General features: G+C 55.0%; 1 protein-coding gene across 1 annotated transcript in view; it reads left to right on the forward strand.

The window, feature by feature from the left end:
- Positions 1-18977, forward strand: part of ENG (endoglin) — a 31696-nt gene extending 12719 nt beyond the window's left edge. The window contains exons 3-15 of the mRNA XM_012639710.1: positions 4737-4877; positions 7306-7471; positions 8115-8280; positions 8571-8697; positions 9095-9269; positions 9496-9638; positions 13755-13892; positions 14103-14141; positions 14654-14770; positions 15104-15355; positions 16305-16359; positions 17402-17512; positions 17643-18977. Of these exons, the coding sequence (XP_012495164.1) occupies positions 4737-4877; positions 7306-7471; positions 8115-8280; positions 8571-8697; positions 9095-9269; positions 9496-9638; positions 13755-13892; positions 14103-14141; positions 14654-14770; positions 15104-15355; positions 16305-16359; positions 17402-17512; positions 17643-17767 (1755 nt within the window). The 3' untranslated portion in view covers positions 17768-18977. The remainder of the gene's footprint in view (positions 1-4736; positions 4878-7305; positions 7472-8114; positions 8281-8570; positions 8698-9094; positions 9270-9495; positions 9639-13754; positions 13893-14102; positions 14142-14653; positions 14771-15103; positions 15356-16304; positions 16360-17401; positions 17513-17642) is intronic.
- Positions 18978-19000: the final 23 nt, after the last annotated feature.

Consider the following 19000-nt stretch of genomic DNA (forward strand, 5'->3'; position numbering starts at 1 on the left):
GGGTGGATGGGTGGGTGGATGGATAGATGGGTGGATGGGTAGATGGGTGGGTGGATGGATAGATGGGTGGGTGGGTGGATGGTAAGTGGATGGACACATGGGTGGGTGGATGGATGGATGGGTGGGTGGATGGGTAGATGGGTGGGTGGATGGATAGGTAATGGAAGGAAGAGAGGAAGGGAGGGAAGAAGGAAGGAAGGAAAGAGAAAATGTACATTCATATAAGCATTTGCTGATTGGCCATCCCCAGGTGATTGGTGGTGTCGCTTGCTGTTTATGTCTGGTTGTTTGGAGGTGTTAGTCTTGTTTTCTCCCAAGCTCCTGAGGACAGAATTATGCATTTTCCTGTCTCCCTTTGGGAGCATGGAAGCCCCAGGCTGGGCCCAGCCCTGGCCTCTCAGGCAGGCAAGTGAGTTGGGGAGGTGAGGAGGGCTTGGGCCGACCACCAGCAGCACCAGAGGGACCAGGGGGCCCTTCAGCTGGGGAGGAAGCGTGTCTCCCCAGGGGGTTCCGGAAGCCCACTCTGTGGCCCTCCGGCTGGAGACCAAGACTCCTGGATGCCAAATGCTGGGACCCCCGTGAGTCAGGTTGGAATCCAGGGGCCATACAATTCTAGAACATCACTGATCCCAAGCACAGATGGGGAGACTGAGGCCCAGAGAGGGGATGCCACAGGGAGGCGTGGCTGAGGTGTGTCATGGTTCTCGGTAACTGTGGCCCACCTCTAACACCAGCCCTGGCAGCCCCTAAACCGTGGCACTCCTCGGGACGAGTGTGCAGGGCAGAGGCAGAGGGGATGAAGGCCAAGCTCCCCACGTAGTTAGCTGGCACTGGACAACCCGCTTTGCAGGCACAATCACGCTGAATCCTCACAAGTCTGTGAAGTGGGCATATTGTTCAGTCCATTTTCTAGATAAGGAAACTGAGGCCCAGAGAGGGGATGCCACAGGGAGGCGTGGCTGAGGTGTGTCGTGGTTCTCGGTAACTGTGGCCCACCTCTAACACCAGCCCTGGCAGCCCCTAAACCGTGGCACTCCTCGGGACGAGTGTGCAGGGCAGAGGCAGAGGGGATGAAGGCCAAGCTCCCCACGTAGTTAGCTGGCACTGGACAACCCGTTTTGCAGGCACAATCACGCTGAATCCTCACAAGTCTGTGAAGTGGGCATATTGTTCAGTCCATTTTCTAGATAAGGAAACTGAGGCCCAGAGAGGAGCAGTGACTGTCCAGGGTCACAGGCTGCTCACTGAGCCCACATTCGAATTCAGGTCTGTCTGGCATTGACCCCCTTCCCCTGCCACCCTGCCTCTATGTACCATCTGAGTCTTCTGGGGTGGACAGAGGGACGGCTGGCGACAATCTGGCCGCCTCTGGTCAGGCCCCGGGAGGGTGGGGGCTGCAGCAGCCCCGAGGCTCCACTCCTAGAAGAATTACTGGAAGCGACTTTCTATAAGTGGCTACTAGCACTCGGGGCCTCCTCACCGAAATCCCCCCTTCCCACCACCTACGGCTGGGCCAACAATGGCATCTGTGGGATACTGGCACAAAAATAGAAACTCGGGCTCCCGCCCACCCGCTCAGGGAGGGGGCCGGGGCAGGCCCCGACTGGCTGGACTGGGGGCCCGGGGCTGGCCCGTCTGCCAGAACTCCCAGGATCCCACTGGGAAGGCTGGGAGCCTGGGGTGGGGGCAAGGCAGGGGCCTTCTTTGCTTTTGAGCCTCTGGCGGGAGGGCGGAGGGAAGCCCGTGTGCATGTGAGTGACCGCGGTGCTGAGTCAGGGCCGCGGGATGCAAACGTCTGCCGTGGAAACCCTGACCGGGTTTTTCTGTAGCTGGCTGGCGTCCTCCTGGCCTGGCACTCAGAGACCCTGAGTACACACACAGCCTTTCAGCCTCCCCGAGTTTCCAAACTGCTCACTTGCGGTGTGACCCCGGCCAGTGATTGCCCCCACCCCCTGCCATCCCCCAACTCTGCAGGGAAGGACTTGGTGGCAGCTCAGTGGTGGGTTTGGTTTGTGAGCTCCGGGACAAGAGCTGAGTGTCGTGACAAGTGTCCTGAAGTTCCAGCCTCCTAATGCCCTCACCCCAGCATGACCAGGCCCTGACCTCCACTTCCCTTTTTTCACTTCCTTTATCCACTAGCCCCACCTGGTATGGGTTCCCGACCCTGTCCTACCCCCATTTCACAGATTACGAAACTGAGGCACAGAGGAACAAGGACAGTGCAGAGCAGCAGCAGGATTGGACAGTCACAGGGCTCTTCCCTCACAGCTCAGGGCCTGCATTCTCTGGCTCCGGCAGCGCCCTTGGCCTGGGGGTGGGTGGCCACCAAGAGATAAAGGACGGATCTCGCTGCAGCCTGTGGCATCTCCTGGCTGCCTTCTGCCAAACCAGGGGCCATCTATTCCCTGTGTGTGTGTCTTGCCGTTCTCTCCTCCAGATGAGGACGGACAGATGGGCTGGACAGCGATAGACCATGGGGCAGTGTAGGAGAGAGATGCGGTTGAGAGGGAGGACGTGGTCCAAGTGAGGTGCCCAGAGGTCCAGGGACTGTGGCTCCACTCTGGCACCAGGCCAACGTGCCCTGGGCTCCTGACTTCGCCACTCGCCAGCAGTTCCCTCGGCAGCTTCCCTCCCCAAGCCTCTATTTCTGCATCTGTAAAACGGGAGAACGTGCTTGGGTCAGATAGCACATGCAGCATGATCAGCACCGGGCCAGGCACCCATTAATTGGAACTGTGAGAAATCACTTTGCAGTAATTCAAAATCAGTAATTCAACTGACATTCAATTGTTTTTTAATAGCTTTATTGAGATAAAATTCACCCATTTAAAGTGTACAGTTGAGCGGTTTTGGTGTATGCAGAGTTGTGCGACCATGCTCGATTGTTCGAGCAAGCAGCACACACGCAATCAGGGTAAAGAAGCCGGGCGGGCTGTCCCCAGTGACACGGGCGGATCGGCTGTGCCGGGCCTTTCCCGTCACAACGGACGTGGGTCTCGCTTCGCTCTGGTGAATTTCCAGCAGTGATCATAATCCTGGAACAAAGTGTCAGTTCTGACATTTAGATGTATGCCATATTTTATCAAAGTATGACATCAGATCCAGCATTTAATTTTTTTTCTCGCCAGCTTATGCAAACCACAGACCGGCATTTAATTTTTAAAGTGTTTAGAATGCATAATATTTTTAAAAACTGATGAAACAATGTGTTCGGAAAACCAAAAGTTATAAACCCATTAGAAAACACTAATCAAACATGTGAACTGATACAAACACAAATTTGAAATGTATCTTATTAGGCTACTATAAATTAGCATAAAAATAATTTTAAAATAACCAACCTGAATAGCACCCCAAAATGAAAAAAAATTGTCTGTGAAATTGAGAGTGAAATAATAATATTTGCTCTTTTTTGTTTTAAAGAGCAAACTTACAAGTGAAGAGTGATTATGGTGTCATTATTGGGTAACGGAAATATTTCTGGGCAGATTTTTCCAGCGGCTGTGACACTGTCTCTGGCTTTGTGACATCAGTTGGGGAAATGGCAAGGAGATGATTAGAAGATAAATCTGCAAACTTTCCACTGGTGTCTTCATCGTGAAACACTAGTCTCCTTTTTCACAGTTTGAAGAGACGTTTCGGGTCTCTTTTAGACGGCCAGCCTTCATCTGAAAGCAGCTGGAGTCTGTGTTTCAGCAAAATGTTTCCATTTGCCTTTGGCCTTGTGCGCTGGTGGGGGGGCACAGACCAGGTTTGGTCTCAATACTCTCCTGTTCACACACCACTGGCCCCGAAGGTCTTTGAGCAGCGAGAGACCATTCTTGCAAGAGAAGCTTTGCCTTGTGGGTTGCTGTGTTCTTTTTCTTTTGGGATTACAGTGGGGAAAAATGTGCGAGGGCAGTACAGTGGTTAGGACCAGACCTACCTGCCTAGGTACCAATCCCAGCCCCTGACTTACTTGCTGTGTGATCCTGGGCAAATGACTTCACCTCTCTGTGCCTTGGTTACCAAATCAGTAAGTGAGAACAAGAATGGTACCTACCTCTTAGGGTTGTTGCAAGGATTAAATGAGTTAATATGTAAAGCACTTAGGACAGTCCTGGCACACAGTAGGCCCTATGTGAGTGTTAGGCGGTGGTGGTGTTATGAGAACATTCTAAATGCATATACCACTGGTTGTTGAGAAATTTTAATGCAGTCGGTACATCTCGAGACATACATGATTTCGACTGCACATTCTTATAACAAAATAATGGCATTATACCAAAAAAAACCCCAGCGTTTTCATACTTTAGAATAGTAAGGCAAACAGGAATGCTGCAAACTGGGGGAGCAGTGTGAATGTCTCATATGGGCTGCAAGCTGAGTTGTCACCCAGGGACTGCCAGAGAGGAAGGGGGGACGATGGGGGTAGGGGTCACTGTCTCTACGCCCCGGGCGCTCTCTAAAGCCCAGTACACAGTAAGCGCTCAGTAGAAATAATAAACCTTGATTGATTGTTGGATGAAGTTCAGGCTCAGCCCAATTTTTTTTCTCTCTTCGAATTTGCTGGGACTTAACCTCCCTCATTCATCAGCAGATATTTTCTGAGCGTGTCCTGAGGGCCAGGCTAGGGTGAGCAGGCCAGGCAGGGAGAGTGCAGTAGAAGCCAACAGTGAACGAGTCATCAGCCAGTCAGGGTGGTACAACCTATGCAAGTCTGACTGGTGTGTGTGTGTCTCTCCCTGCCCCTGCAGGAGGTGTCACAACTGGAGCTGACTGTCGAGGCATCCACGCAAAATGGCACTCGGCCCCAAGAGGTGCTTCTGGTCCTCAGCACAGACAAGAATGTCTTCCTGCAGCTGCAGACCCTGGGAATCCCACTTCACCTGGCCTATGTGAGTGTGTTACCTCCAGTCCCGGGCTCAGGCACTGGCCATGGGAGGTCCCTGTGTCACTCCCTGTGGACCAGGGTCTCCCACCCCGGTGGCCAAGCCCTGCTTCTCCTGTTCATCTGACATTATTCCCCAGGGCCTGACAAAGACAGCCCAGTGTGCGGCAAGACCTTGGGTAGAGTCCAGACCCGGAGGTGGGAATCAGGTTGACGTTCAACCCTGGCCAACTCTGGCCCTCATAGAGCCTCAGTTTGCCCATCTGTCCAGTGGGACAATTGGACTCAATGATATTCCATAAAATAATCTTTTCACTTTTCGCAAAGACATATATTGGAAAATATTTCCATACAGAGGGAAAGGGCCAGGAGGAAACCTCCCAAGGTGTTAACAGTGGTCATGGCTGGGAAGTGGGATTAGGAGAGACATTTATTTTGTTCTTTACACTTTGTTGAATTTGCAAGAGTTGCTTTAATTGACTTGGCCTACTTTGGAGAAAAATTATTTTAAAAAAGTCAAGCTGGAAGTGTTGGACACATCCACCAGAGACAGGAGCTCAGCTGGCTGGGAGGCACAGCCAGCGTCCTGGGGCTGGAGGAGGCGGTGGCTGATCAGCACTGCCTCCTCCACAGGGAAGGCCCCAGGAGGTGGCCCCCAGATGTGAGCAGCTGTTGTTTACAGCAGAGAAAGCAGAGGGTGAGGGAGGAGAGACACACAAAGAAACATGGAAACAGGGAGAGGGCGGCCACCGTGGGAGGCACAGACAGACGCTGGAGAGGACAGCTCAGGGGCCCGCAGAGATGGGGGACAGGCCTGGAGACAGAGAGAGAAGTAGAGGGTGAGGAGCAAGGGGTGAAGCATCGAGACTGGTGACAGGGACGGCACAGAGACAGACGGACATGGCCAAGCCAGCATGGAACGCCCCCAGGAAGGAGGGAGGGGGATAAATCCAACCATGGGGGCCAAGCCTTGGCACCCAGAGGGGAAGTCAAGGTCCCAGGGAGGGCGGAAAAGCACCCCCCATCTCCCCATCTTCGCCCATTTCTTCTCCCCCTCCCGCCAGTGGGACCTGCGCCTGGCAGAGCCCAGGGTGACTCAGGAACATGAAACACGCCGCTCCGGCCTGCTAGAAGGTTGCAGCAGCCTTAGCTCTGGCTCTGGCCTCAGCCTCGCTGCTCCTTCCTCCCCGCCGGGCTAAGAAAACCTGCGGAGGGGGCTGTGGAGCCGGAGACCAGTGAGGGGACAGAGGCAGAGGCCCAAGGGCTCAGGGCCTTGGTGGCAGGCGTTTTAATCCCTCCTATATCCCCATTTTACAGACAGGGGCTGTACAACCTGGCAGATCCATCCCCCCATCCCAGTTCTAAACCACTGTCCCACCCCTGCCCGCAATGGGGGCTGGGTTCTGCACCCAGAGTGCTCATCACTTTGCCCCCTTGTTAAATTTCTGCAGGGAAAGTATGGTGCTTCATTGTAGGTGGCCCATTCTGTGATGTCTTGCCTACTGTCACTGTCTGGCAGTCCCCCTTAGCATCTAGCCTGAAACCCTTATGCTGCTGCTGCTTCATTCGGCTCAATGCTCCTCGCTTTGGACATGGAACTCAGAGGAAACTCTGAGTCCACTGCCCCAACAGCTTCCTCTGAATCCTTCATTCCCCAGAGCACCTCCTCCAGGAAGTCCTCCTGTTTCTTCCCCCCAGCCCACCTGGGTCTCTCCTGGGGCACTGGCAATGGAGGCTGCCCAGATTCCCCACCCTTGACCAACCGGGGCACTGTCTCGCCCCTTCGTTTCTTATAAATAATATTCTCTGTCTTCTGTTGCTTCAAATGACTTGATGCATATCGAGTTTCTGAACGGTCAGATTCCCCCAGGCCAAGGACCATCGCTCTCTGTCTTTAATTCATTAATTCCTTCATTCACCCATTTCTTCTTTCCTCCCTTCTTCCCTCACTTCCCACGTGCGGGGAGCACCCAGGTGTCAGGGTGAAGCTGGCATGTCAGGGTCCCCGTGGGGCCCAGGGCCCAGCACAAAGTCAGACAAATGTTTCTCAGTGCCTACTATGTGTCAAGCACTGTGCAAGGATGGGCGAGGTAGATGTCGTCCCCCACGGACCCTCAGAGTACAGGGGGAGACAGCCACATGATGTCATCATATGTGGGTTAAATGAGTACAACTATGGAGGGGTGGACAGGTGACGTTTGGACAGGCAGCTGAACAAGGATGTGTGGAAGGGAAAATCGGCTGATCTGATTGGGGTGGGGGTGTTTGGGGGGTCCTGGGCTGACTGCAGATCCAACAGCCTCAGCAGTCTCAGCCTTGGCCGCTTTTTCTCAGCCACTGGGCTGACTGCCCAAATCACTTACTGGCCTCCTGCGTGGGCACACGGGATGCGCGCAGGCCAGAACAGCACTCTGAGCCTCCGCGTGTCTCCCCAGGACCCCAACCTGGTCTTCGTCCAAGAGCTCCATGGAGTCAACACCACGCAGCTGCCACCCTTCACCTCCAGGAGCCAGATCCTGGACTGGGCAGCTGCAAAGGGCCCCGTCACCTCTGCTGCTGAGCTGGACGACCCCCACAGCGTCCTCCTCCGTCTGGGCCAAGGTGAGGGTCCCCAGCAACCTGTCTGGGCTGGGGCTCTGCTCTGCAGGGATCTGAGCTCCTCCGGCCCATTCCTCAGACTCAGGCACAGCAAGTTAGTCCTCTTTCACCAAATATCAGGTTGAACCGGGCGAAATGCCAGTTTTTTCACTTAAAAAACAGCACTTTCATATTATTTATTGTGCGTGAACTATGTGCCAAGCCCTATGCTTGGCGCTTGAGGACTCTGTGGGGACAGACCCAGGCTCTGCTCTCCTGGGGCTGATGAGGAAGATGACAATAAGCATGCACACAGAAAAATAAATCCTATAATTTCAGGCTTTGGTAAAAGCTGTAAGAAAGATTAAAATGGGGCGATGTGCTGGGTGGGTGCGGGGCTGCATCCTGACACGTGCCATGGGCTCAGCCCTTATGCTGACCCTGTGTTGACAAATGAGGAAACGAGGCCTGGGGACTTGCACAGGGTCCCTAGGCAGGTAACTGGTGGAGGGGAGATTTGAACCCAGGTCCTCCTATGCCTCCCCACCTTTGGGGCTCCATCCTGCCCGCCCCCCACCACCATGCCTTTGGCTGTGGGTGAGGGTTAGGTTCTGTGTTATGTGCCGGGTCACTCAGGGAGGGGACTGAGGTGCGCTTGTCTTCACAGCACAGGGGTCACCGTCCTACTGCCTACCAGAAGCCCGCCGCGACATGGGCCGCACGCTCGAATGGCAGCCGCGGACCCCGGCCTTGGTCCGTGGCTGCCGCCTGGAAGGCGTGGCCGGCCACAAGGAGGCGCACATCCTCAGGGTCCTGCCTGGCTCCTCCGCCCGGTAAGCGCCGGACCACGCCCAGCCCAGCCCCACCAAGCCCCGCCCCTTATTAAGCCCCGCCCCAGCCAGGTAAGGGCGCGGTCGCCCTCACCTGTCTCTAGGGCCCGGCCCCAACAGTCCCCTCCCGGAGGGGCCCAACCTCGCCCCAGTCCCACCCCAACCCCCTAGACCCACACCCGGCCGGGTAGCAGTGCAGCTGCTGCCCACCCGACGCCAGGCCCCACTGCCGGCCTGGCCTGGCCCGGTCGGCATACCCGCCCACGCCGACGCAGCCACCTGTCTCCCCGCAGGCCCCGGACAGTGACAGTGAAGGTGGAACTGAGCTGCGCGTCTGGAGATCCCGACGCTGTCCTCATCCTGCAGGGTCCACCCTACGTGTCCTGGCTCATCGACGCCAACCACAACATGCAGATCTGGGTGAGTCCTGCAGCTCCCCAAACAGAAAACCAAACTCCCGACCTCCCCTGCCAGGCTACCTCTTGCACCAGCACTCCAGCCCTGACCTTGGCACACGACCGTCCTTCTGCCCCCAGCACTCTTCCTCTGTGCACCACCTGTTCTTCCTTCAGACCTTCGCCTAGGGGCCACCTCCTCCAGGAAACCTTCCCTGATCTTCTGGGGAGCCCCCAACCCAGCCTGCAGGGTCAGGGAAGGTTCCTGGAGAGGGAAACCCTAAGTTGAGCTGAAGGACAAATAGGGGAAGGAGGCCAGGCAGAGGGGACAGCAGGACCGAGGCCTGGCATAACCCCGGCCGGCCTGTAGTGCCCCTTACCGTGTCGATGGTTCCCTGCTCTGCCTCTCTCCCTGCCACTAGACCACTGGTGAGTACTCCTTCAAGATCTTTCCAGAGAAGAACATCCGTGGCTTTGTGCTCCCAGACACACCCCAAGGCCTCCTGGGGGAGGCCCGGATGCTCAACGCCAGCGTCGTAGCGTCCTTTGTGGAGTTACCGCTGGCCAGTGTCGTCTCGCTGCGGGCCCCCAGCTGTGGTGAGCACCAGCCCCCTTCCTCTGGCCCTCGTTTCCCCTACCCTCCCTTGGATCAGTTGCCAGAGCGCGGGTGAAGCGCTGCTGTGGGAGCGGGGCTGGGCAGCTCAGCCTCTCAGCCGCACTTTCCTCATCTGCGACACGCGGGCGGCAGGGGCAGCTAACCATAGAAGGGCTTAGTGCCTGTGCACAGTGAGCGCTCGGTGACTGTCCACCTGGTACCCCACAGGCGGTGGGCTGCCGACCTCCCCTGCGCCAGTCCAGACCACTCCTCCCAAAGACACCTGCAGCCCAGAGCTGCTCATGTCCCTGCTCCAGCCAAAGTGCGCCAACGACGTCATGACTCTGGTACTGAAGAAAGATCTTGTAGCGGTAAGAGAGCGCTTGCCCCTCTGACTCGGGCTGACATGGGCAGGTAGTCCTTCCACTAGCCCAAGAAGTGTGGGGTCCTAGCCCAGGCAGGGGGACAAGTCACATCCCTCTGCGAGCTTCAGTTTTCCCACTTGTAACGTCAGGTTGATAAAGGCACCTACCACATGGTGAGAATCAAATGAGGTCTGACAGGCCGAGCACGTGGCACAGTCAGATGCGGTGCATAGTAAGTGCTCAGTAAATAATGCCAGTACTAGGTAGTTGTTATTATTAATCCTAAATGCTTGCTGAGCTGGGTGGTCACTTAACAGAATATCTGCACAATGCGGTCTCTGCCCAACTGATAAACAAATATATTTATTATAAAAAAAAACACATGCATTAAAAAATATGTAAAAATTAGAAAAGAAGAAACTCTTAATCTCTCCACCCAAAGAAAATGGCTGCCAATATTTTGGTGTGTTTCTTTCTGTAGTGTTTTCTCTGTTTATTTCTTATATCAGTGTAATCACAAGGCATGCGCTTGTTAGTCTCCTGCTATTTCACTTACTGTATTTTTAGAGCTTTGACATCTGTATGTAATATCATGTTTAATAAGCATGTATTGTTCCATCGTATCGACATGCCGTAATTAACTCCTGTTCCCTTATTAGACATTTAGGTCGTTTCCAATTCCGTAATGTTATAGATAGGCAAAAAACATCATTGTGCATGAAACTTTTCTTTATATAGGATTATTTTCTTGGGATAGATTTCTGCATTAGTGGCATTGCTGGGTTAAAAGGAGTGAAGTGGCCAGGCGCAGTGGCTCACACCTGTAATCCCAGCATTTTGGGAGGCCGAGGCAGGAGGATCGCTTGAGCCCAGGAGTCCGAAGCTGCAATGAGCTATGATGACACCACTGCACTTCAGCCTGGGTGGCAGAGCGAGACCCTGTCTCTTAAAAAAAAAAAAGAGTGAAATTTCCAACCCACTTTCCCAAGGGTGAGACCGCTTCTCTCTCTCCAGGCTATAATTTAAAAAACAAAACAAACAAACAAAACAAAACAAATAACTTTGCCAATGTGGGAGGTGGAACATGATGTTCCATTCTCATTTGAATCTAGAATTCTCTAGTGAGTTGTGAGTATGGGCTCCAGGTGAGTGACAAGAACGAATCTCTTTATCATTAGGGCTGAGTATTTTTCTTGATGATTTTTATAAGCTTTTTACATAAAGAAAAATAATCTTCCCTTTGTCCATCATTTCTCCTGATTTGTTGTAGTTCTTTAAATTTTGGCTCCAATGGTTTTTAACTTTTTGGACATGAAAAAAAAAAATTGGGTTATCCTAGCTGCCTGTCTTTCCCTGCGTGATTTCTTTGGCCTGAGGAAAGCTCTCTGCTAGAGCTTTGATAAATCATCTCTCAGGGATATTTGGAGTGACGTTGAACTCTGTGGTTAAGTCCACAGGGAAGTTTTTTGGGGGTTGGGGTACAGGGGCCTGGATGAAGGCCCACATGAGTGCTGTCCACCTGCCCCTCCTCCTCTGCCTCGCCTGGCCCAGCAGATGTCTGGGAGGAGGAGGAGCTGGTGCAGTGACCAGTGGTGGCCAGTGCTGCTGATGCCTGGTCCCCAGGGAATGGCACTCTGTGTTTCTCCATCTTGTTGACAGACTGCAGAGCTCCCAACTTTCTACCCAATTGCTTAAAATCTGCTTCCTTGCTGGAAATAAAGAGAATTTCTGTTAGGCAAATTGGCCAGATGATCTTTGAAGTGTAGCAAAGTAGGCAAGAGGCAAAAATGACACCTAAGTGAAGGTGAGGAGAAGGGGGACCCTCATGCCTAGCTGGTGGGAGATGAGGTCAGATCCAGCTCATTAGAGGGTGATTTGACAGCAACTATTCTAATTACCACTAAAATGTACCTTGTAAATTTTGTCTCAGCAGTTCCACCATCCTAAAGAAACCTTTGCTTGTTGTAAAAAGATAGTCCCTGTCACATTATTTGTAATTGGGAACCTAAATATCCATCAGTAGGGCCTGGAAGAATAAACTGCAATCCATTAATCTCTGGAACATTATGCTGCAGTTCAAAAGAATGTGGTAAATCTATAAATATAGACACAGAAAGATGTATATCATTTATTGCTGGGTGAGAAACTAAGCTGCATCATAAAGGACGGTAAGATGCCATTTGTTAAAAAAGAAATATGCATATTCTAAGTACATGAAGTTGTATAGAAGAAAACACAAAGAAAATGGCCTGAACGGACTCATCCCAAATGCAGAGCATGTGGTGAGAGCATCGACCTATGAAATACGATCACTGTGCAAAGTTTGAATTCCAGGCCCATGTGTGGCTGGAGCTTCCCCCAGAGCCATTTTTACTTGGTGGGCTGATATCCCCTAAGGTGGCCCCGGGCAGCTGGGGGCAGTGGCACTCAGGAGAAGCATCCTGGAGGGGTGGATGTGAGTTTGCTGGACTGAAGGGGGACCTCCAACAGCCCACTCAACTCTAGGACTCGGAGATTCTTTGATCCTAAGAGTGTGAGTGGGAAATTCTAAGGTTTGATTCTTCTAAGACAGCTTGGCAAACTCTGGCCCACTTCCTGTTTTTGTAAATAAAGTTTTATTGGAACATAGCCATACCCATTCATTTACATATTTTCTATGGCTGCCTTCAGATGTTACAGACACTGTACACTTAGGCTACACCAAATTTATTTGTTTTCTTCAATAATAAATTAACCTTAGCTTGCTGTAACTGTTTTACTTTGTAAACTATTTAATTTTTTGTAACGTTTTGACTCTTTTGTAATAACACTAGCTTAAAACAAACATATTATACAGCTGTACAAAGTTTTTTTATATCCTCATTCTTTAAGCTTTTTTTCTAGTTTTAATTTTTTTTTTATTTTTGCTTTTTAAAATTTTTTGTTTAAAACTAAGACACAAACACACACATTAGCCTAGGCCCACACAGGGTCAGGGCCATCAATATCACCGCCTTCCACCTCTGCATCTGTCCCCCTGGAAGGTCTTCAGGGGCGGTAACATGCGTGGAGCTGTCGTCTATGACAACAATGCCTTTCTGCAATACCTCCTGAAGGACCTGCCTGAGGATGCTTTACTGCTAACTGGTTTTTTTAATAAGTAGAAGGAGTACACTCTAAAATCATGATAAAAACATAGTAAATCCATAAACCAGTAACATAGCTGTTTATTGTCATTATCAAGTATCATGCATTGTACAAAATTGCATATGCCACCCTTTATACGGCTGGCAGCACGGTAGGTCTGTTTACACCAGCTTCACCGCAAACACTGTAACATCGTAGTGGCTACGAAGTCACTAGGTAACGGGAATTCTTCGATTCCATTATGGCCTTACCGGACCATGGTCGAACCGCAACGACGTTCTGTGTTACAGGACTGTCTTTACCGTCTGGCCCGACATAGGAAAAGTTTGCCCATCCCAGGAGTGAGGTTGGATTATGCTGGTGGGGCCTGCATGCCCCTGGGGTGGGGCCATGAGTGATGATTTTATGTGGAACTCAAATCAATGTTTTTAATTTAAATAGTCCTATATTTATGTTAATATATATATTAGAAGAAAAATAATAAGTAGCAGATCGAATTTATGATGTCACAGATATTGCTTAGGACAAGGCTTAGCACAAAAATGAGCAAGTTCAAGAAAAGTCTTCCTTTTTTTTTCCTTTCGAGACAGAGTCTCACTCTGTCGCCCTGGGTAGAGTGCAGTGGCGCCGTCATAGCTCACAGCAACATCAAACTCCTGGGCTCAAGTGATCCTCCTGCCTCAGCCTCCCAAGTAGCTTGGACTACAGGCATGTGCCAGGACACTGGCTAATTTTTCTATTTTTGGTAGAGACGGGGTCTCGCTCTTGCTCAGGCTGGTCTCGAACTCCTGAGCTCAAGCAATCCTCCTGCGTCGGCCTCCCAGAGTGCTAGGATTACAGGCATGAGCCACGGCGCCCGGGCCAAGAAAAGTCTTAAGTGGGGTAGGATGAAGAGGGGGCAGAGCTATGTCTGTGGCTTAGGAGCCCTGGGCTGGGGTGTGACGGACAAGCCCTGGGGAGCCCAGTGCCGCTGACAGTGCCCTTCCCCCAACCCAGGCTCTGAAGTGCACCGTCACCAGCCTGACCTTCGGAGACCCCAGCTGCCAGGCTGAGGACAGCAATGACCAGCTTGTGTTGCGCAGCGCCTACTCCAGCTGTGGCATGGAAGTGACCGAACATGTGATCAGCAATGAGGTAAGGACTGGGGCCTGAAAGGGGTCAGGACCAGCCTGGCTGGTGCCCCTCCAGGGCCTCCCTGCCCTCCACACTGAGGACTGTCTGGGAGAACAGGGTGTGGTGCTCAGAAGAACGTAAGACAAGCCTGGCTCATGAAATGGGTGTGTTGCGTGGGATACCCCCAGGTCCTTTCTGGCTCTGACCCGCTCCTTGGCTCTGTCCCCACAGGTGGTCGTCAATTTCCTGTCGAGCTCATCACCACAGCGGGTGAGATGGATGGTCACTGTGCTGACCGCCCCCCTACCCCGTCCAGGGTCTGCGTCCCAGGCCGGGCCCCTTGCTGGTTTGGGAGGGAGCTGGCCCTGACCCTGGCAAGCCATGTCTCCAGGGTGCCTCAGTCTCCCCTTCTGCACAGTGGGAGAGCAGTACTGTTGAGGGCCACGCTCTCAGCCTCTCAAGTCAGAGGGTTCTAGTACATATTGCCTGCGTGGCCTCGGAAAAATCACTTAAGCTTTCTGGGCCCAAAGGTCATCGCCTGTAAACTGTGGCATAAGAAAGACCCCACCCCATAGGGGTGCTTAGGAGTAGTCACTGGGGTGACACAGGGAAAGCCCTTCACACAGCCTGGCGCGTATCTTGATACGTATCAGTTTTTTTTAAAAGGTGAGGCTGAAAGTCAGGCAGCTCCTCTGGGCCGTGACACCTGCTCCTACAGCACCCCGTGGCCGTCCTGGCTGCTGCCGCCAGACTGACCGAGTCTCCTTCCTGTCCTCCCACAGAAAACGGTGCAGTGCGTCGACCTGGAAAGCCTGTCCCTCCAGCTGGGCCTCTACCTCAGCCCGAACTTCCTCCAGGCCTCCAGCACCCTCGAGCTGGGCCAGCAGGGCTTTGTGCAGGTACGCGGTGTGCTGTCGCCACCCCCCAGGCCTCTCACGCGCCTTTCTTTCCACCAGTGCTCCAGAGAGGAGATGAGAGTTTCACTTCCCAGAGTAAGGAGGCAGCCAGCCTGGGTGCATGGGGGACAGGTGGAGGAGGCATCGCTCCAGGACACTGCCAGGAGTGTCACCCTCTCCTCCTTATCTGCCCCAGGCAGGCCCAGGCCTTTCCTTCCACCATTAGGACTCCGGGTGGCTGATTTTTCTTCCCACGAGCTCATATTTCAAGAGGGCAGGTTGGGTGGAGGCTTAAGAGTAACTGCTCACGCTTTGTCCCCCTACCTACCCACACAGGTGAGCGTGTTCCCACCCATCCCTGAGTTCGTGCTCCAGCTAGACAGCTGCCACCTGGATTTGGGGCCTGAGGGGGACACCGTGGAACTCATCCAGGGCCGGGTGGCCAAGAGCAGCTGTGTGAACATGCTGTCCCCGAGCCCTAACGGCGACCTGCGCTTCAGCTTCCTCCTCCGCGTCTACATGGTGCCCACACCTTTGACCGGCACCCTCAGCTGCACAGTAGCCCTGCGTCCTAGGACCTGGTCCCAGGTGAGTGGGGTCTGGGCCAGGCCCAGCTTCAAGGCTGACTTCTGAGTCTGGGGTTTGCAAGCACGGACATGGCAGCCCAGAGGGACGTGGGAGCAGCTGATGAAGGGCAGAGCCATAGTCAGGCACGTGGCCTAACAGTCTGGCTTCCAGGGGCGCTCTGTCTGCTACCCTACAAGCCTTCTGGGGGGACTGCTGCGTCTCGGGCATTGGCAGGATGTGCAGCTGCAGCTATCCATCCGTCCATTTACCTCCCACTTATTCATCCCTCCATCCATCCGCCCCCCACCTGCCGTACCACCCGGGCATCCATCCACCCACCCAGGCATCCGTCCACTCGCCCATCCATGTAGTGGGACCGCCAGTGTAATCCCAATGAACGGGAGACCTTACAGAAGGGGGTTAGGACAAAGGACACAAAACTCTGACCTTCCACATCTGCCGATCGCAACACTTCACTGCCTGGTGAACCCCCATTCTCAGGCACTCAGTCCTGGACACTCAGAGAGTCACCCCCAGGCCCCTCCACATAGAAAGGTCTCCAGGGTTAAAAACCTCCTGGCTGTAGGAAGCCAGGGCAGCCTTCAGGGCACCCCTAAGGGGGCCTCTCCCTCCAGCCACAGTGGGCCTGGGCCTCTGGGCTGACCAGGCTGGTCGCTCCAGGGCGTTCACCAGGGTGAAGGACAAGGAGGGCTCCCAAAGTGCTCACGGGTGTCAGGGGCCTCCAGGCACTTGCCAGAAACATCCCAGTGGCAGCCAAGGATTGCCCGCCCAACACCCTCCCACAGGACGGATCTCCCAGGACCTCCCCAAAGACACCCAGCCAGAAGGTGGAGATGGGATTCAAAGCCAAGGCCCCAGAGTAGGCTGGGACAGGGTCGCAGAGCCAGGGAGTAAGCCTGGCAGCTGCTCCCAAGGGCTGTGCCGCATGATGCTCTCCCTTCTCCCCCAGGATGTGCACAGGACTGTCTCCATGCGCCTGAACGTCATCAGCCCTGACCTGTCTGGTGAGCTCCCCCTGGGTCTCCCGGGGTTTGTTCCAGTGGCTGAGCTTAGAGTGGGGCACAGGGGACTGCCAGGAGGGACGGGGCCTGGGCACATGGCAGGGGGGGATCCCAGGGGAAGCAGCCCTGGGAGGAGGGGCAGGAGCCTGGAGTAGGATCCACAGCTGCGGCTTCTAGATGGAAACCTGTGCTCACAAGCACCCTGTGGGACGGGCTTCTAGGCCTCCGGCTCCCTGTGCACTGCGCTTCTCCGTCGCCATGGTTACCAGCTGACCTTGCTAGGAGAATGGGGGTCTCCTGGATGGGACGAAAGCACTTTGGGTGTGGTGCTGGCCTTGTCTTCTTTGAGGCCCCCAGTGAGGAGGATATCCCTTCAGCCTCTGGCCTCTTTAGTCCCCCCTGGACCCAGGCCCCCACCAGGCAGAAAAGTCCCTGACACTGGAAGCAGAGGTGGGGGTGAGGGGTGGGGGCAACCACCTCTCTGCTACCCCATCCAGGCCAGAATGGAGCCCCCAGCCCCAGCCCAGGAGCAAGAAAGCAGGGCTAATGCCCCCATCGCACAGATGGGAAGTCAGAGGCCCACGGGAGGCTGCCTGGCCCACAGTCACACAGGAGTCAGGGCTGTGGCAGGAATGAGGCTTGGGACAACCAAAAGCAGAGCGAGGAGCCCTGGGAGGGGCTCTGCCCCGTTCTCTACCTGGTATAGGGCTCAGGGAGGGGCGGGGCAGGCTGTGGACTCCCAGGCCTCTCACACTTTCCTCACATTGTCCCGTCCGTCCTCCCTGAAAATGCATCCCCATCCACCTTGGGGTGCAGAAGCGTGACCCCAAAGGCCTGGCTGGGCCCTCTGGGTGGGGTCGTGGCAACCGCATTAGTGCCAGGCCTGGCTTTGATGAGCCCATTTGCTAGACTAGGAGACTAAGGTTCGGAGAAGTCAGGGTCTGTCGCCGAGCAGGACTGGCACCAAAACCTGTGCTCCAGGCCAGCACGGCAGGGTGGGGCCGGGGAGGAGGCGGCAGTGCTGACCGCAGCCGGCCCTCTCCAGGTTGCACAGGCAAAGGCCTGCTCCTGCCCGCCGTGCTGGGCCTCACCTTTGGCGCCTTCCTCATCGGAGCCCTGCTCACCGCCGCGCTCTGGTACATCTACTTGCACACGCGTGAGTACCCCAGGCCCCCGCAGTGAGCGCGCAGGGCCCCTCCGCCCACCTGGGGGAGCCCAGTGGAGCCTCTGAGGGAGTGGGGAGCCCTGGGCGGGGCCCTGACCTCCGCCCCTGCCCCTGCTCCCAGGTTCCCCCAGCAAGCGGGAGCCCGTGGTGGCGGTGGCTGCCCCGGCCTCCTCGGAGAGCAGCAGCACCAACCACAGCATCGGGAGCACCCAGAGCACCCCCTGCTCCACCAGCAGCATGGCGTAGCGCCCGCCGGCCAGCCCTCACCCAGCAGGACAGACTGAGCAGCCACCAGCTGGGAGCCACTGGCCACGAACTCACCCCGGGAGCCGAGTCCTCCACTCCGAGGAGGGAGCATGCTGTCTGTGCTCACCTTTCCCACCTCCCTCTCAGAGGCCTGCTGCCAGTGGGGGCACCGGCTTGGAACACCTTGGGGTCCCCCCACCCCACCCCACAGAACCTTCAACCCAGTGGGTCTGGGATACAGCTGCCCAGGACCATGGAGAGAGGCCACTTTCCATGTTGTTGGGGAAGTCTAAGTCCCTGTCACTGAACCTGGATGTGGCACTGGTGAACTAGGCTGGGCGGGAGAGAACTCAGAACAGGCCCAGCCCAGCCCGCCCAGGCCGACGTTGCCTGCCACAGGAACGGAAGAGGGCCCTGCCCAGAGCCACCTGGATCTGTCCCAGCGGCCCCCACGCCTGGACTGGCACAACTGTGCTGTGGGAGACAGTAGCCTCGGGGGGCCCAGCCTGGAAGCCCAGGGGTGACAAGAACAGTGGGGATGGGAGAGCCACACGGAGACGCCCCTGCCCTTCAGGCAGGCAGCAGGTGGGGAACGGCCAGGCTGCTTGCCCTGGGCTCGCCCCTGTGTATCCCCGACCAATAAATCAGACCACAAAACCAGCGCTGGGCTGGGTGGAGAAGGGGAGGAACGTCTAAAACAGGGTCCGGGTAAGGGCACAGGACAGGGCTGCTCTTGTCCTTGGCGCTCACTGGGCTGGCCTGGTGGCAGGTGTGGCCTCCTGAACAGTAGCAGGTGGCCGGGGCACAGCAGGTTTGGGTTAAACCAAGCCCCTCTGCTACCCGTGCGCTGGGCAGCACGCCCCTGGACGCAGGCCGCGAGGAACCAAACGCCAGGAGGCCTCCTCCACACTCCCGCCCTGGGCTTCTGGACAGCTCTGAGTTCAAATCCTGGCCCTGCCACTCATTGGCAGTGTGACTATGGGCAGCTCCCATGGCTTCTTGAGGACAGCCACGGTTCCCTCATCTGTAAAACAGGAAGGATTCTCCATCACACGGTCTCTGCAAGGAGCTCCGCAAAGCAGTGCCCAGCATGCCATCGACAGACATCAGTCCCGTCTTCTCATGTCCCAGGCAGGCCATCTGAGGCTCTGAGAGAGGAGGGGACTTGTCACAGCCCAGGCCCCCTCTACACAATCCTGTTCCTTTAGCAGCTGCAGCCCATCCCCCCACTGT

Source organism: Propithecus coquereli, unplaced genomic scaffold, assembly GCF_000956105.1.
Source record: "Propithecus coquereli isolate 6110/MARCELLA unplaced genomic scaffold, Pcoq_1.0 Scaffold142, whole genome shotgun sequence".
NCBI classification, from domain to species: Eukaryota; Metazoa; Chordata; class Mammalia; order Primates; family Indriidae; genus Propithecus; species Propithecus coquereli.